A 15,918-nucleotide genomic window follows, 5' to 3' on the forward strand; every position below is an offset into this window, starting at 1 on the left:
AGGTAGATATCTTCAACGTCCTCCACGGAAAGAGCCGCCAGACACACGACCCGCCACCTCTCCCACGCGTCCATCGTGTAGCCAGCTGCGAACGTCCCGGCAGGGCAGGCAGGTTCCCCCGAACCCAAGCTTCTCGTCCAGAAGATGGTGTCAGTTTGGTTGAGAGACCAGTTGATCAAATCCATAATTTATTAGTTTGGAGAGCAGTGCTGAGAGAGTCTCTCAAGTACAAGACAGTGGACTAGACGTGACGAGAGGAGCAAAGCAGGGGAGGGAGAGAAAATGCGACCGCCTTCGTTGAGAGCAAGAGAAGAAAAGCACAATAACATTGTTTTACTGAATAATTAGGTAAACATAATTTCTTCATTTATCTTTATAAAGAAACCTCATTGTTTAACTGGCGACCCTCTGCCGCCTCAGACGACGACATCACTTCCTGTCGGCCACCATAACTTCTGTTGAGTGCAATACACAACCTCACCACTAGATGCTGTTAACTTACACACTGCACCTTTAACATGTAAGGTCATGATCTTTCCTCAAGTCTTGAGTTCATTGGTGTGAATGTGAGTGTGTTGTGCCAGTTCCAGAGTCTCGGTTCGATCACGACTCTGAGGTGAGCGCTGAAGAAGACGAGGCCGAGGAAGAGGAGGAGGAGCCGCTGGACGTCACGCCTCAGTCTCCGTCTCACTCCGCCACTCCTGAGGAGAACTACATCCCCGAGTCTCCTCCCATCTCTCCGGTGGAGCTGAAGAAGCAGCTGCCCAAATACCTGCCCGCTTTACAGGTACACACACACACACACACACACCTGCCCGCTTTACAGGTACACACACACACCTGCCCGCTTTACAGGTATACACACACACACAACCACACATGCCCGCTTTACAGGTACACACACACACACACACATGCCCGCTTTACAGGTGCACACACACACACACACACACCTGCCCGCTTTACAGGTACACACACACACCTGCCCGCTTTACAGGTGCACACACACACACACACATGCCCGCTTTACAGGTACACACACACACAACCACACATGCCCGCTTTACAGGTACACACACACACATGCCCGCTTTACAGGTGCACACACACACACACATGCCCGCTTTACAGGTGCACACACACACACACACACACACCTGCCCGCTTTACAGGTATACACACACACACAACCACACATGCCTGCTTTACAGGTACACACACACACACACACACACATGCCCGCTTTACAGGTACACACACCTGCTCGCTTTACAGGTACACACACACACATACACACACCTGCCCGCTTTACAGGTACACACACACACCTGCCCGCTTTACAGGTACACACACACACACCTGCCCGCTTTACAGGTACACACACACACACCTGCCCGCTTTACAGGTATACACACACACACACACACACACACCTGCCCGCTTTACAGGTACACACACACACACCTGCCCGCTTTACAGGTACACACACACACACCTGCCCGCTTTACAGGTACACATACACACACCTGCCCGCTTTACAGGTATACACACACACACACACACACCTGCCCGCTTTACAGGTACACACACACACACACACACACACACCTGCCCGCTTTACAGGTACACATACACACACCTGCCCGCTTTACAGGTACACACACACACACCTGCCCGCTTTACAGGTACACACACACACACCTGCCCGCTTTACAGGTATACACACACACACACACACACCTGCCCGCTTTACAGGTACACACACACACACCTGCCCGCTTTACAGGTACACACACACACACACCTGCCCGCTTTACAGGTACACATACACACACCTGCCCGCTTTACAGGTATACACACACACACACACACACCTGCCCGCTTTACAGGTACACACACACACACACACTCTCACACTCACTCTCTCACACACAAACACACACACACTCTCTCTCTCTGCGGTCTGTGCTCAGGGCTGTCGGAGCGTGGAGGAGTTCCAGTGCCTGAACCGCATCGAGGAAGGCACGTATGGAGTTGTGTATCGGGCGAAAGACAAGAAGACGGATGAGATCGTGGCCCTGAAGCGGCTGAAGATGGAGAAGGAGAAGGAGGGCTTTCCCATCACCTCTCTGCGAGAGATCAACACCATCCTGAAGGCCCAGCACCCCAACATCGTCACCGTCAGGGTCAGACCACACACACACACACACACACACACACGCGCTTTTCACTCATTTTTTCTTTTTTTAATGTTTATTAATTTTCAATAGTGGTGGATCACAAACTTTTGTAACTTTGCTTTGCATTTATTACTTAAAAGTTCACTTGAAGTTCTTCGATACCACATCAAAAACTACTAGCCTAACTGATAAAGTTCCAACATTATTAAAAACAAGTCAGTAATAAAATAAGAACAAATACTCAAGCAGATATTAATACTAAATAACAAAAGTCTAACAGTAGTATTCAGGTACAGAAATTAATAATTAAGCCTAAATTTTATTCACTGCAGAAATTAAATATAGTTCCATCTTTGTTAAAGCTGTATTTTATTGTTTTATTAACATTATTGTCACAGACAACAGCAGGAATATTAGTCTACTGTCACTTTAAGACCGAATAAACCGACAAACATCCGATTTCTTTCTCAATTTTGTTCTCTTTTGTTCTTTTATGACATAGGGTTATAACCGAGAGAATAAAGAAAATGAAATGATTGTTCAAACAATGTGCCTTTCATATTTACACTTGAATATACCTTTACATATTTAAACCTCATTAAACAAACCCTCTAGTGAGAATAGAGGATATATTTAAACACACACACACACACACATATATATATATATATGTGTGTGTGTGTGTATGTATATCAAGACTGCCTCATGTGAAATATGATATTGTTGCTATGAGAAGCCACTATTCACTTATTAACTAACATTGACAAAGATTATTAAATGTTACAACAATTATATATCTAACAAATGTATTTCTCACTGTCAGTCCATATAAGATAAATCCTTAACTCAGACCTTGTGTCTCCTAAATATTCTGAACAGCTATTTAATGGATTTGATTATAATAACATTAATAAACTGTGTTGTGAGTGGTGGTTGTGTCTGAGCGCTCCGTGTGACTGGTGTGCTTCTCTCGCAGGAGATCGTCGTGGGCAGTAATATGGATAAGATCTACATTGTGATGAATTATGTTGAGCATGACCTGAAGAGTCTGATGGAGACCATGAAACAGCCCTTTCTGCCTGGTATGACCTATGACCTTAACCTCAGGGACTCATGATGTCATACAGTGCGTGCAGAAGTATTAGGCAAATTGATTTTCTGATAAAAAATTTTCCCAGGCACTTTTGTCCAATTCCAAACCACATTAATATTAACAACTACCACTAATTTTGTATTTAATCATATATATATATATATATATATAAGTGATATATAACTAAGTAAAAGTAAAATTTATTTATATAGCACTTTTCACAGATAGACACCACAAAGTGCTTCACAGTAAGATGTAATACAAGAACAATTTAAATACATTCCCCAAAATAAAAGAAATTTTTTAAAGAATCAACTGAAATGGCACAACGTAAAACAAGAGGCAAAGCATTCCACAGCCTGGGAGCGACTGCCTGGAATGACTGGTCCCCTCTAGTTTTAAAATGAGTAAGGGGAACAACTAATAACATCTGATCTAAAGACCTGAGGCTCCGGGTAGGAGAGTGCAGCTGTATCAGGTCAGTGATGTAGGTAGGGACTTGGCCATGCAAGGCTCTAAAAGTAAGAACCAGAATTTTAAAATGAATTCTATACTGGATTGGTAACCAGTGAAGAGATGCTAAAACAGGTGTGATGTGTTCTCTTTTCTTAACGCGGGTTAAAAGCCTTGCAGCAGAGTTCTGAACAACCTGGAGACGAAAAAGCTCCTTCTTACTCAAACACGTAAAAAGACTGTTACAATAGTCTAAACGGGAGGAGATGAACGCATGAATAATCATCTCTAATTCACCTTTAGTCACAAATGATCTTAATTTTGAAATGTTCCTCAGTTGAAAAAAGCAGTTTCTAACTAATTGTTTCGAATGAAGCTCCAAGGACATAGCTGACTCAAAGACAACACCTAAGCTCCTGAGGCTCGGTTGGACAGACGAGCCTAAGTCACCAATATATTGTATTATCTTAGGGATTTTACTTTCAGGGGCGATGATTAGTGTTTCTGTTTTGTCAGATTTGAGAAGCAAAAAGTTCTCACATAACCACTTTTTAATGCTAGTAAGACAGTTAATTAAAGAGGACAATTTAAACAACTCAGTTTCCTTAAAGGAGCAATACAGTTGGATATCATCCGCATACAGGTGGTAAGATATGTCGCTAAACTGAATAATAACCTTTCCGAGAGGACGACAACTCTGCAGTTTCAGACATAGTCTGATTCATATTAACACTAAAGCTTCTACCAGACAGGTAGGATGAAAACCATTTTAAGACTGATCCCGACATGCCAACCAGATCACGAAGTCTATTTATCATAATATTATGATCAATTGTGTCAAAAGCTGATGAGAGGTCCAATAGGACCAACACTGTGTATTTTTTAGAGTCAGCTGACATCATAATATCACTTGAGACTTTAAGTAACGCTGTTTCTGTGGAATGTTTTTTTGCGAAAACCAGACTGGAATTTGTCAAATAACTCACGATTCTCTAGGAAAAGGGTGAGTTTTTCAGCTACAACTTTTTCTAGAATTTTTGACATGAAAGGAAGCTTCGAAATTGGTCTATAGTTTTTCGGTTGTAGCGGATCCAGATTAGTTTTTTTAAGTATAGGCTTAACAACGGCATGTTTAAAAAAAGCAGGAACAACCCCATTTAAGAGTGAGGAGTTAAGCATCTCAACAATACAGGGGCCAATATAGTCAAAAACTTGTACAAATACAAATCAATGGTGTCGAATAAGATTTTGGGATTGTGCTTATTCGAAGAAATAAGTTGAGAAAAATAGCACATTCTCGCCTTTTTCAACATCTCATTCAAGGTGACCATTAGATCTTTAAGATGGAGCCTGTGAACCTCGAGTTTAGAAGATTTCCAAAGACGCTCCACTTTTCTACAATTTCTCCTAAAATTTAAGATAGCTTCATCAATCCATGGACAGGTTTTATTGTGGGAGACACCGCTCAATTTAACTGGTGCTACTTTATCCAGAATCGATAAGCATTGACCATTAAAAGATAGGATAAATTCATCAACATCAGTACATCCGTATAATTGTTCATAAAGGCAGGAAATGAAAAATGCCTTTATATTCAGGTGTGCATAATTATAAGGCACGTTTTCTTTTACAGTTAAAATAAGCCAAAAAAGAGATTAAACTCAGACTGAAAAGTCAAATAGTATTAATCGCTCATGAGAAGGATCGATCATCGGGTCAGCAGGGTCAGACAAGAACAGGTGGAGAAGAAAACACACGTTAACTGCAAAAGAATTAAAGGTGCCATATTGTACAACTTTCTGAAGTTTTATTTTAGGTTTTGATGCGTTTAAGAAACCATCTTAATATATGTTTACAGCTGCTCTCTCAGGAGCTCGATTCTGGCCTGTCTACTTAATATTCATGAGCCTCTCTTCTGATTGGCCTGTTGTTTTATGAGTGACCCACCTTTGGTGGAGACGGGGACTGAGTAGTTCTGACATCACATTTATACGGTAGTCACAACGGCCCGTGAAAAGGCAACGCTACTTTATCCAGGCTGTGTGCATGTGTCTGTGGATCGACTGTTTTGAAACTTATATGGTAGTTTCAGCGGCCCTACACCTCTGTTATCATGAAGACTTTTCAGTTTTGACCATATGGGACCTTTAAGAATTAAGTGTAAACCATCAGGAAGCCTTTAGTGTCCAGCGCCAGCGTTTCCCAGAGCTGGAACTACCCGGAGTCTCCAGAAGTGCAGGATATCAGGATCTCAGACACTTAGCTTGGGTAAAATGGCCTAAAAATGATAGTAATAAAATAAATAAATAAAAAAGATCGTAACCCCTTTTTTTTTTGCTGAGTAGACATGAACATGCACATTTCGAACTTAAATGGTTGTAATTCAAGAATGCTTTGGAATATAGATGCTCGTTTTAAAGAAGACATTTGGCAGATTTTTGTAGAAGTAAAATAAATTAAGAAAGTTCAACTGAAAAAAAGTTATAGAAGTTTGAGTTTATGAAAATGTTCATTGTAAAAAAATTAAATTATTCATATTTTATATAAAATATATATTTTCAAATCGTTTTGTACTCTAAAATTGCAAGAAAATGAAAGCCAAAAATCTGAACAAATCTCAAAAAATTAGCTTTCTTTAAGTACTAAAAATGATAGTATTTAGTAAATAAATAAAATTATCAGGACTCAACGTTAAGTATTTTTTCTAATAAAAAATTAGAAAATTGACCGGACCAGTGGTTAACATTTTTACTTGCCTTGCCAAATTTTTACTGGCCCCACAACAAAACATTAATAAAGTAAAAGAAAAGAAAATTGGCCTATAAAATAAGCCTAGTATTGTTCTCGTTATTTGTGATACATGTAACCATAATAAATAAGGTTATGAAACCAAAAGCTACTAGATTAACTAACTTAAACAGTGAGTGATAAAATGGGAACCAATAATCAAATTATAAGCAACAGCACAAATAAATACAACAGAACAAACATATAAAAGAAATTAACAGTGCTTTCCAGGTTTTTCATGAAGTCCATTAGATAAAGAATCCTTAAATGACCCTCTCTAAACAACAGGCACAAGCTGAAGTGCAGAAACACACATGAAGATCGAGAGGCTCCTGAAGGACCAGCACCAGATCCTCCTGGGAAGATTTAGGAGTTTTGCAGAGATGGACTAATAATAAACTCCCGAAACTTTCTGGAAGATGAATCCTTCAAACAGTGGCACAAGAGGATCTGGTGCTGGTCCTTCAGGAGTCTCTCAATCTGTCCGTCTATAAAATAACAATAATAATAATGTGACCCTGGATCACGAAGCCAGTCGCGAGTCGCACGGGTAAATCTGTGGCAGTGGCCAACAGTACATTGTACGGGTCAAAATTGTCGATTTATTTCCTCTTATGCCAAAAATCATTAGGATATTAAGTAAAGATCATGTTCCATGAAGATATTCTATAAATTTCCTACTGTAAATATATAAAACATTTTTGTGAGTGAATCTTTAAAGGCGATTTTCTCAATGTTGCGATTTCTTTGCACCCTCATATTCCAGATCTTCAAATAGTTGTATCTCGGACAAATATGATCATATCCTAACAAACCATACATCAACGGAAAGCTTATTTATTCAGCTTTCATGTGAAGTATACGTCTCAATTTCAAAAAAATTACCCATGTGACTGGTTTTGTGGTCCAGGGTCACATATATATATATTTCCTGCCTGGAAAAGTAAGATGAGCCGATGAGTGCCTGATGATTGTGCCCGCGCTGCAGACGCGATGATGATGCTGACGTGTGCTGTTTGTGTGCCGCCCAGGCGAGGTCAAGACGCTGATGATCCAGCTGTTGAGGGGCGTGCGGCATCTGCATGATAACTGGATCCTGCACCGGGACCTGAAGACCTCCAACCTGCTGCTCAGCCACAAGGGCATCCTCAAGGTCACCGCTCTCACAGGGACATTGATATTCATTGTTTTATTCAGATTAAAGATATTTTCCTATAAGAAATAATGCTTTTTCCTAATAAGATACACTCATAGCCAATCAAACCTTTCTCTATCAGCTGGATTCATCCGTTACCAGGGCTGGGCTACAAATATTGATTTTTGATATTTTATTGAATCAACCGATATTGATTCTTAAATCCCGAGTTGGATGTTTTAGTCAGTGTTGTTTCAGTTGATGCGAGAACTAAACTTCACTAAACACTATTTGTAGCTCCAGCCATCCAATATTCATAATAACCTTTGATACTTCTGATATGAAACAAAATCTGTGTTTGTGTGTGTTGAATGTGTGCTGACACACAGATCGCTGTTGAACCGTTCAAAAGTGTTGGATGTGTAAGATTATTAATGTTTTTAAAGAAGTCTCTCCTGCTCACCAAAGCTGCATTTATTCAATTAAAAATACAAAAAAGTAATACTGTGAAATATTATTCTAATGTAAATCAGCTGTTTTCTATGTGAATATATAGTAAAGTGTAATTTATTCCTGTGATCAAAGCTGAATTTTCAGCATCATTACTCCAGTCTTCAGTGTCACATGATCCTTCAGAAATCACTATAATATGATGATTTGATGCTCAAGAAACATTTATGATTATTATCAGTGTTGAAAACAGTTATTTACATTTAGTTTCAGGATTCTTTGAGGAATAGAAATTTTAAAAGAACAGCATTTATCTGTAATAGAAAGCTTTTGCCACATTAAACACTACCGTTCAAAAGTTTGCGGTCAGTAAGTTTTGTTTCTGGCGGGGGGGAAATAAACAAAATCAATACTTTTATTCATCAAGTGATAGTAAAGACATTTATAATGTTACAAAAGGTTATATTTCAGATAAATACTGTTTTTTTTTTTTACTTTCTATTCATCACAGAATCCTGAAAAAAATGTTTTTGAAAACTCTTTTCAACATTGATAATAATACTGAATGTTTCATCATATTATAGTGATTTCTGAAGGATCATGTGACACTGAAGACTGTAGTAATGATGCTGAAAATTCACAGGAATAAATTACACTTTACTATATATTCACATAGAAAACGTGTTTACATTGCAATAATATTTAACAATATTGCTGTTTTTTTTTTGTATTTCTACTCAAATAAATGCAGCCTTGATGAGCAGAAGAGACTTATTTTAAAAACCTAAAAAAAGCACTGATCCCAAACTTTTGCATGGCAGTGTGTGTCCAGATGAATCTGTATCGAATCAAGATTGGCATTTAATCGAATCACAAGCTTGTGAATTGTCATTGAATCGTGAAATTTGTGTCAGTGCCCAGCCCTGCTTGTTACACATCAGCACTTGTTTGCATATATATAAACATATAAAAATATAATTTCGGGTGAACTATCCCTTTAAAGCTGTTAATATGAATGTGTTATTTCGAATATTATCTAAGATGAATGTGTTTTGTAGATTGGAGACTTTGGTTTGGCACGAGAGTACGGCTCTCCGCTCAAGCCCTACACACCTGTGGTGGTCACGCTGTGGTACAGGTCACCTGACCTGCTGCTGGGGGCAAAGGTCAGTCGATGACATCACACTCACACCTGCAGGACACGCCCCAAAAATAATCACTAAACACAATTTAATGTGTACAGAGAGCAAGAATTGGGATCCAACCATATTTTACTCAGTAAACAAATATAAATAAGCCTTTAAGGCCGACCTGTCATGAGCTTTTATGTGAAGTGATGACTTATGCTCCTGTAGAAGATACAGAAATAAAGTTTAAATATTGTCTTTATGTAGAATCTGGAAAGCCTTGTTATTAGCGGCACCTGTCACGAGCGCACGTAACCCCACATCCTTTTAATTTCCCCGACTAAAACGCCACAGTCCGTCACGTAAACATCAGTCTACAGCCTCTTATAGATAAACTAAAGTTTTGACATAAGCTGTTCACATATTGACAATAAAAAAGTGATTAATACATGAAACTGTTACATATAACGCCTTTAAATACTCCACTACCCATAATCCTGAAGACAAATCCTCAAAGCAAATCCAGTCAAATTATTTGTATACAATACACATTGTTTTGACAGCTTTACATAAAATCATGATGTTAATAATATCCTAATATTTTCATGCCTTGTACAGTTTGCATTTTGAAAAGATATAAACAATCAGATTTGCTATATAGTATATATTTTGTAATCAGAAGTAAATAAGACGTCCCATGCTGTTGACTTATATTTTATACATGTGAATATACGTCAAATGTATTGTTTTTTCAGGGCTGTGCAAGGATTAATGCATCCAAAATAAAAGTCTGTGTTTGCAAAATATGTGTGTGTACTGTGTATAATTATTTTGTATATATAAATACACACGCATGCTTGTATATATTTCAGAAATATTTGCATATATATTTATGTATGATTTATATTATATATAAATCAAAAAAAAATCTCAATTATATACATGCATGTGTGTGTGTATTTATATGTACACATATATTATGCAAACTCAAACTTTTATTTTGGATGCATTAATCGTTGCTCAGCATTATTGTTATTGTGCTGGAATGGTTTGGATTTAAAAGAAAAATCGAAAATATCAATTGCAATATCATTCATCTGAACTTGGTCTCTTCTTCATCAACCTCTTGTAGAGTGTGTATGTGCTCTCGCTCTCTCGGGCTGTCGTGTAACCCTCTGTGTTTGCTCCGGACAGGAATACTCCACGGCCGTGGACATGTGGTCGGTGGGCTGTATATTCGGGGAACTGCTCACACAGAAGCCTTTATTCCCTGGCAAATCCGAGATTGATCAAATTAACAAAATTTTCAAGGTATGCTTCACACATCCTGAATGTCTTCAGGTAATTAAACCAGGGATTTTTGCTAAGACTATTACAATATTCATCAGTTTTGATATTCATATTCATTCTTTATTGTCCTCGATAGAGGAAGTTTTGCCGGGAGTAATATTCAACACGCATAACAAGCACACACCACACTGAATTCGGTACATAAATAGACATATTGCAACAACAATAAAAAATGTTGTTGATCTGCAGTTGCTGAGGACATTCAAACTATATACTGTATAATGTTGCTGATAATCATGTGCATGATATTTATTTTATTTTTTTGCATTGTTTGTTAGCAGGGACCAGGAGAGTACTCTGTATCAGGAATACTTGTTTGCAAACAAACACCAGTTGCTGATGGCTTTATATTAAAAGCGCTTGGTGGCCGCAATAATGCAGATATATACAGATTAATCTTGATAAATAAGCACTTATTTTTACATCATAATTAGGGATGCACGATATATCGGTCACCATATCGGTATCGGCTGATATAAGCTAATTTTTAAAGTTATTGTTATCGGCCTGATAAGAAAATTTGTCCGATATATTAAAGCCGATAAATAATGTATTGTTTCCTTCAGATGTGCACTGTTCATCATGATGGTTTTGAATTGCTTGAAATATGATAGGAATCACTTCTAAACAGGAAAATACAGTTCAGTGCAACATTTGCAGCCTAAGTCTGTCATCAAATCATAATAATTGTGTGTTTGAGACGTGGCTTTTACTGGTGAGACTTTTGATTTTGTAATCAGGATCTTAAATTATACAAAAATTTGGATTCAGATTTATCGGCCAATACATCGATTATCGGCTTTCAAATATAAATAATTATCGGTATGAGCCAAAATTTTCATATCGGTGCATCCCTAATCATAATTTAATCTTTTTAGTTTTTGGAACAGAAATGTGTCACTGTATCTGCAAACACAAAACTGCTGAATCCCTGAGTAAATCCTGTCTGTTGTGTACAGTATCCCGGATTAGGATTAATGCAGCCCAAAATGGGATTTGAACGGATGTCCAGACGGTGCAATATTTTTGGCAAGAATAAAATGTCAGTTTTTGAATGCTTGATCCCGAGAGTGAAGTATGTAGAGTTGCAGTAATGAGTTTAGCTGGATAATGCCTGCGAATGTCAATGAAGACACTGGTATTGACCGTTATATCGCCAAGGCCATTATATGGATTTTTTATATATTATATATAATATCAAGGCTGATATTTGGCTTTTTTTATTATAAGCATATGTCCAAAGTTTTTCTGCTTGTTTAATGTGTTGGAAGCTGGACTTTTATTTTGAAAGCGCAGGGAACATTCTCCGTCTTCATTAGCTCACGATCTGCGTTTAACCGGTCTCTCTAATACATTTTAAAGTTTTTTGAAGGGATTATAAGTGCCAATACTGGGATGTTGCCTACTCACAACCATAGATGTCCTCTTCTTTCAGTGTAAGCACGTCACAGGAGCTTTTTTTTATATAGGGCTCTATTATGCTTCTTTTTTTTGTTTTTTTGTCTGAAATGTAGTTGTTTGTGCATGTAAATGATGTGCAGTTACACAGCAGAAAGGAAGTGAATCTGTGAAAGTGAGACTGTGAACGTTGAAAGTTCCTCGTCACAGTTAGCACGGCTGTAGACCTGGAGTTGATGGTGTGTGTGTGTGTGTGTGTGTGTGTGTGTGTGTGTGTGTGTGCAGGACCTGGGCTCCCCCAGTGAGAAGATCTGGCCGGGATACAGTGAGCTTCCAGCGGTGAAGAAGATGACTTTCACAGAGTATCCCTACAACAACCTGCGCAAGCGCTTCGGTGCGCTGCTGTCCGACCAGGGCTTCGACCTCATGAACAAGTGAGAGTTTACAGGAGGACAATAGCATGTGTTTATGCATTTATATTTACTAGAATTACTGCTCACACTTTATATAGAGGGAATGCTGTGACGTCACTGGCAGAAGAGCTTCTGAGTGACTGGATTTAATAGAGGAAACTGCGAAAACGCCAGTAAAACAAACGATTATCAGTTTAAACTAAAGCTTGGGCTCGATATAGTGTTCCTTACAACTTACCGAAGATCCAGTGATCCGTGGATATTGACATGCAGCAGGAATTGTTCACTCACATTTATATGAGCCGGATTTCAACACCGGGGAAATGCATGAAGCAAATTTGCCTGTGAACACTTTATATAAATACAATATAGGTCTAAATTTGGGTGATCACTTATATCAATGTTATATCGTCATATCATTCAGCCTTTAAACTTGTGTAGTTTTTTGTCAGCCAATTATGCAGATTATATGATGGTAAATATTTAATTGATGAGTTGTCAATAGAATATATAACAATATATAGGGTATGATTTTACCCCTAAATTCAGCATATTGACAAATGAAATCTGCAAATCCTCTGCCTGGATGTTAGTTAACATATCTAACGGAGTCAGTTCATGAAAAATACAGTTGTTGATTGTTTATGTTAGTTCTAGTGTTAACATAACTTGTGATTTTAAATGTATTAGTACATATAGAAGTAAACATTTACTGTAGAATTATTGTTCATTGTTGTTACCAATTGAAACCTTATTGTAAAGTGTTACTGATTGATTTAAATGCTAGTACATAGTAGTTAAAGACACTTAATATAAAGTGGGATTGAAATATTAATTTTCTACATTAAATGTAAAGGAAACTTTATCAGACTGCTGTAATGTAACGTACTTTTGCTGCAAAACAATATCATATGATACAAACACTTACTGATTTGTTATTATCAGTACATCCCCGTGATTATATTAGTGAGGAGTCAGCGGACTGTTGTGACCGCAGTGTAGAATACATCATAGGAAATACAAGATCGATGAATATAACAGGTTGAAGTGCAACACCGGTTCAGATGTCCTGAAAGTCTTGTTATTGAGCCGGAGAAACTGTTGCTGTTGTTTTGCTGGAGTGCAGAAACAGCTGCTTCACATTATAGAGCACTCAAACTAAAGCCTCAGACAGTAATGCCTTATAAACCTCGTTGAATGTGTTTGTAGATGTTGTCAGGTCCCTCTCTTTAATGAGGGTTAGGCACCAGATAACATCAATGAAATATCACGCGTTAAACTTCATTTGTTTTGTTGTGGATGTTTACATTGAGCCTGTTGAACATTAGTTCATCTGGAAATAAACAGCATCAATCTGAGCTCTGCCTCGAGATGTTTTCAGGCGTCTCGGCTTTATTTCTCCAGTTCAAATCTCTCAACGGTTCTTGTTTGCGTAGTTTGAGGGATTCGATCAGCGGCTCTGAAAGCCGCATCACAGGCGGGCTGAAAATACCACAATCACATGAGAAGAACGAGGAAGGACATTTAAGTTCAGGCGTATACATGCCTCATTCTGTCAGATTATTCTGTCGGACTGCTTTGAGAATGCCTGATTACGCCATGATAGTATTGGGTTACAATTTACTGGAATATCTAATGACCGTCCCATTTCACAACGACCTGCGCAGACTTCGAAGGATGTAGTCTCTGAATTGGGACGCAGCTATTGTCTATTATCTATATTATCTCTTGCTTTGTGTCCATTAAGATCAAGAGACGACCGTTGACAGTGGCCACTCATTCTTCGAGTTTATTTAATGTAAGCGTAAAAACATTTAAAGTTGACATGAAAGTGAAGTTGTGACTGTCTTTAGTGCCGTATAATCGAGAGAAACACTTCTGGAACAAGAACAAATGTGGGCGGGGCTTGATTGTGTCCGTGGGGAATTGATTGGATGATTGGATGGTTGTGGTTTGCTATTGGCTGATCTCATGTGAGTGACAGCTTATAGCCCCGCCCACATCATCAGAGAAGAGATGCTGCAAGAGGAAATTATTCTGATTCAAGATTATTAAAACAATAATGATGTGCACCGATAAATAATTTATAATAAACACTGGGATATTACATTAAAAACTAAAGTGTTGACTGTACATAATGACTTAAAGATGTTCGGTGTAACGGCACCTTAACGGATGGTTGAATTCCAGGTAGAAATAAACGGGTCGATTCACCCTCAAGCTTTAGTCTCCAGTTCCTAAAGCGATGTTCACATCAAGTCAAGTCCTTTTACAGCACAGTCCAGCTTCAGTTCAGGACAGGACTGTCTCTCACCAGTCTGCTCCTGTCTCAGGTTCCTGACGTACTGCCCTGCGAAGCGGATCAGCGCTGACGAGGCGCTCAAACACGAGTACCTGCGTGAGACGCCGCTGCCCATCGAACCCTCCATGTTCCCCACCTGGCCGGCCAAGAGCGAGCAGCAGCGCGTGAAGAGAGGAACCAGCCCGCGCGCGCCCGAGGGAGGACAGTTCAGCCAGATGGTACACACCCACTCAACATCTTTCCCAAAGTCCCCTTTCACTCAATCATTTTATCCCTTAAAGGTGCAGTGTGTAAGTTTTAACAGGATCTAGTGGTGAGGTTGTGAATTACACTCAACTGAAGTTACGGTGGCCGACAGGAAGTGATGTCGCCTGAGACCCGAGAGAGTCGCAAGTTTAACAATGATGTTTCTTTACAAAGATAAATTAAGAAATTAGGTTTACTTTATTATTCAGTAAAACGATGTTATTGCGAATATTATTGTTACTTGTTCATCATTGTGTCAGTGAAATGAAGCTGCTAAAGTCAGCAAATAAAACACTAAGAACAACATAGTGACGAAACGCGTTTGTCCGCTCAGGGCCACCGTAGAAACGTGTATGTAAGGATACCCGCGGTGTGTGTAGACAGAAACGCCTCATTCTCAGCTAATAAACACACAACGCTTCATTATGTAAGATCTTCCTACACGACTGAAAGCATAGTTATGTATATGATATTGCATTTCTGTCAACAGATCCTCCTAAATATTACACAGTGCACCTTTAAAACTCATCTTTGATCACCAAAATTACATATTTAAACGTTTTTTCCTTCGAAAGATTGCTTTATATGATGAACAGATTTAATTTAGGCTTTTATTCATATATGAACATTGATCGATGCACACATCAGTTGTGGTGAACAGAAGCTCAAGCATCCTTCAGTAAAAGCTTGAATTAAATCTGTTCATCATAAAGCGATCGAGTCTCTTCAGCTCAGTTCATATGGATTAGTTTTACGATCTCTTTATAAACTTGTTGAAGTGTCAGTGGTAGCTGCGTAGCTGTCCATGGAGGGACAGAAATCTCTCAGATTTCATTAAAATATCTTCATTTGTGTTTCGAAGATGAATGAAAGTCTTACGGGTTTGGAACAACATGAGTTATTAATGACACAATTTTCATATTTTTGGTGAACTAACTCTTTAAGTAAAAGCTTCAGGTCAACATGAATCTGTTCACAAACGTT

The 15,918-nt window shown here is 38.6% G+C and overlaps 1 protein-coding gene across 7 annotated transcripts in view; it reads left to right on the plus strand.

The window, feature by feature from the left end:
• Positions 1–15,918, plus strand: part of cdk11b (cyclin dependent kinase 11B) — a 44,189-nt gene that overhangs the window by 27,604 nt on the left and 667 nt on the right. For all 7 annotated transcript variants that reach the window (XM_077217667.1, XM_077217669.1, XM_077217671.1 and 4 more), the window contains exons 11-18: positions 585–787; positions 1,974–2,186; positions 3,157–3,262; positions 7,545–7,666; positions 9,157–9,264; positions 10,420–10,536; positions 12,259–12,407; positions 14,720–14,906. In XM_077217667.1, the coding sequence (XP_077073782.1) occupies positions 585–787; positions 1,974–2,186; positions 3,157–3,262; positions 7,545–7,666; positions 9,157–9,264; positions 10,420–10,536; positions 12,259–12,407; positions 14,720–14,906 (1,205 nt within the window). The remainder of the gene's footprint in view (positions 1–584; positions 788–1,973; positions 2,187–3,156; positions 3,263–7,544; positions 7,667–9,156; positions 9,265–10,419; positions 10,537–12,258; positions 12,408–14,719; positions 14,907–15,918) is intronic.

Source organism: Siphateles boraxobius, unplaced genomic scaffold, assembly GCF_051911475.1.
Source record: "Siphateles boraxobius isolate OS27281-9 unplaced genomic scaffold, OSU_SipBor_1 75, whole genome shotgun sequence".
NCBI lineage: Eukaryota > Metazoa > Chordata > Actinopteri > Cypriniformes > Leuciscidae > Siphateles > Siphateles boraxobius.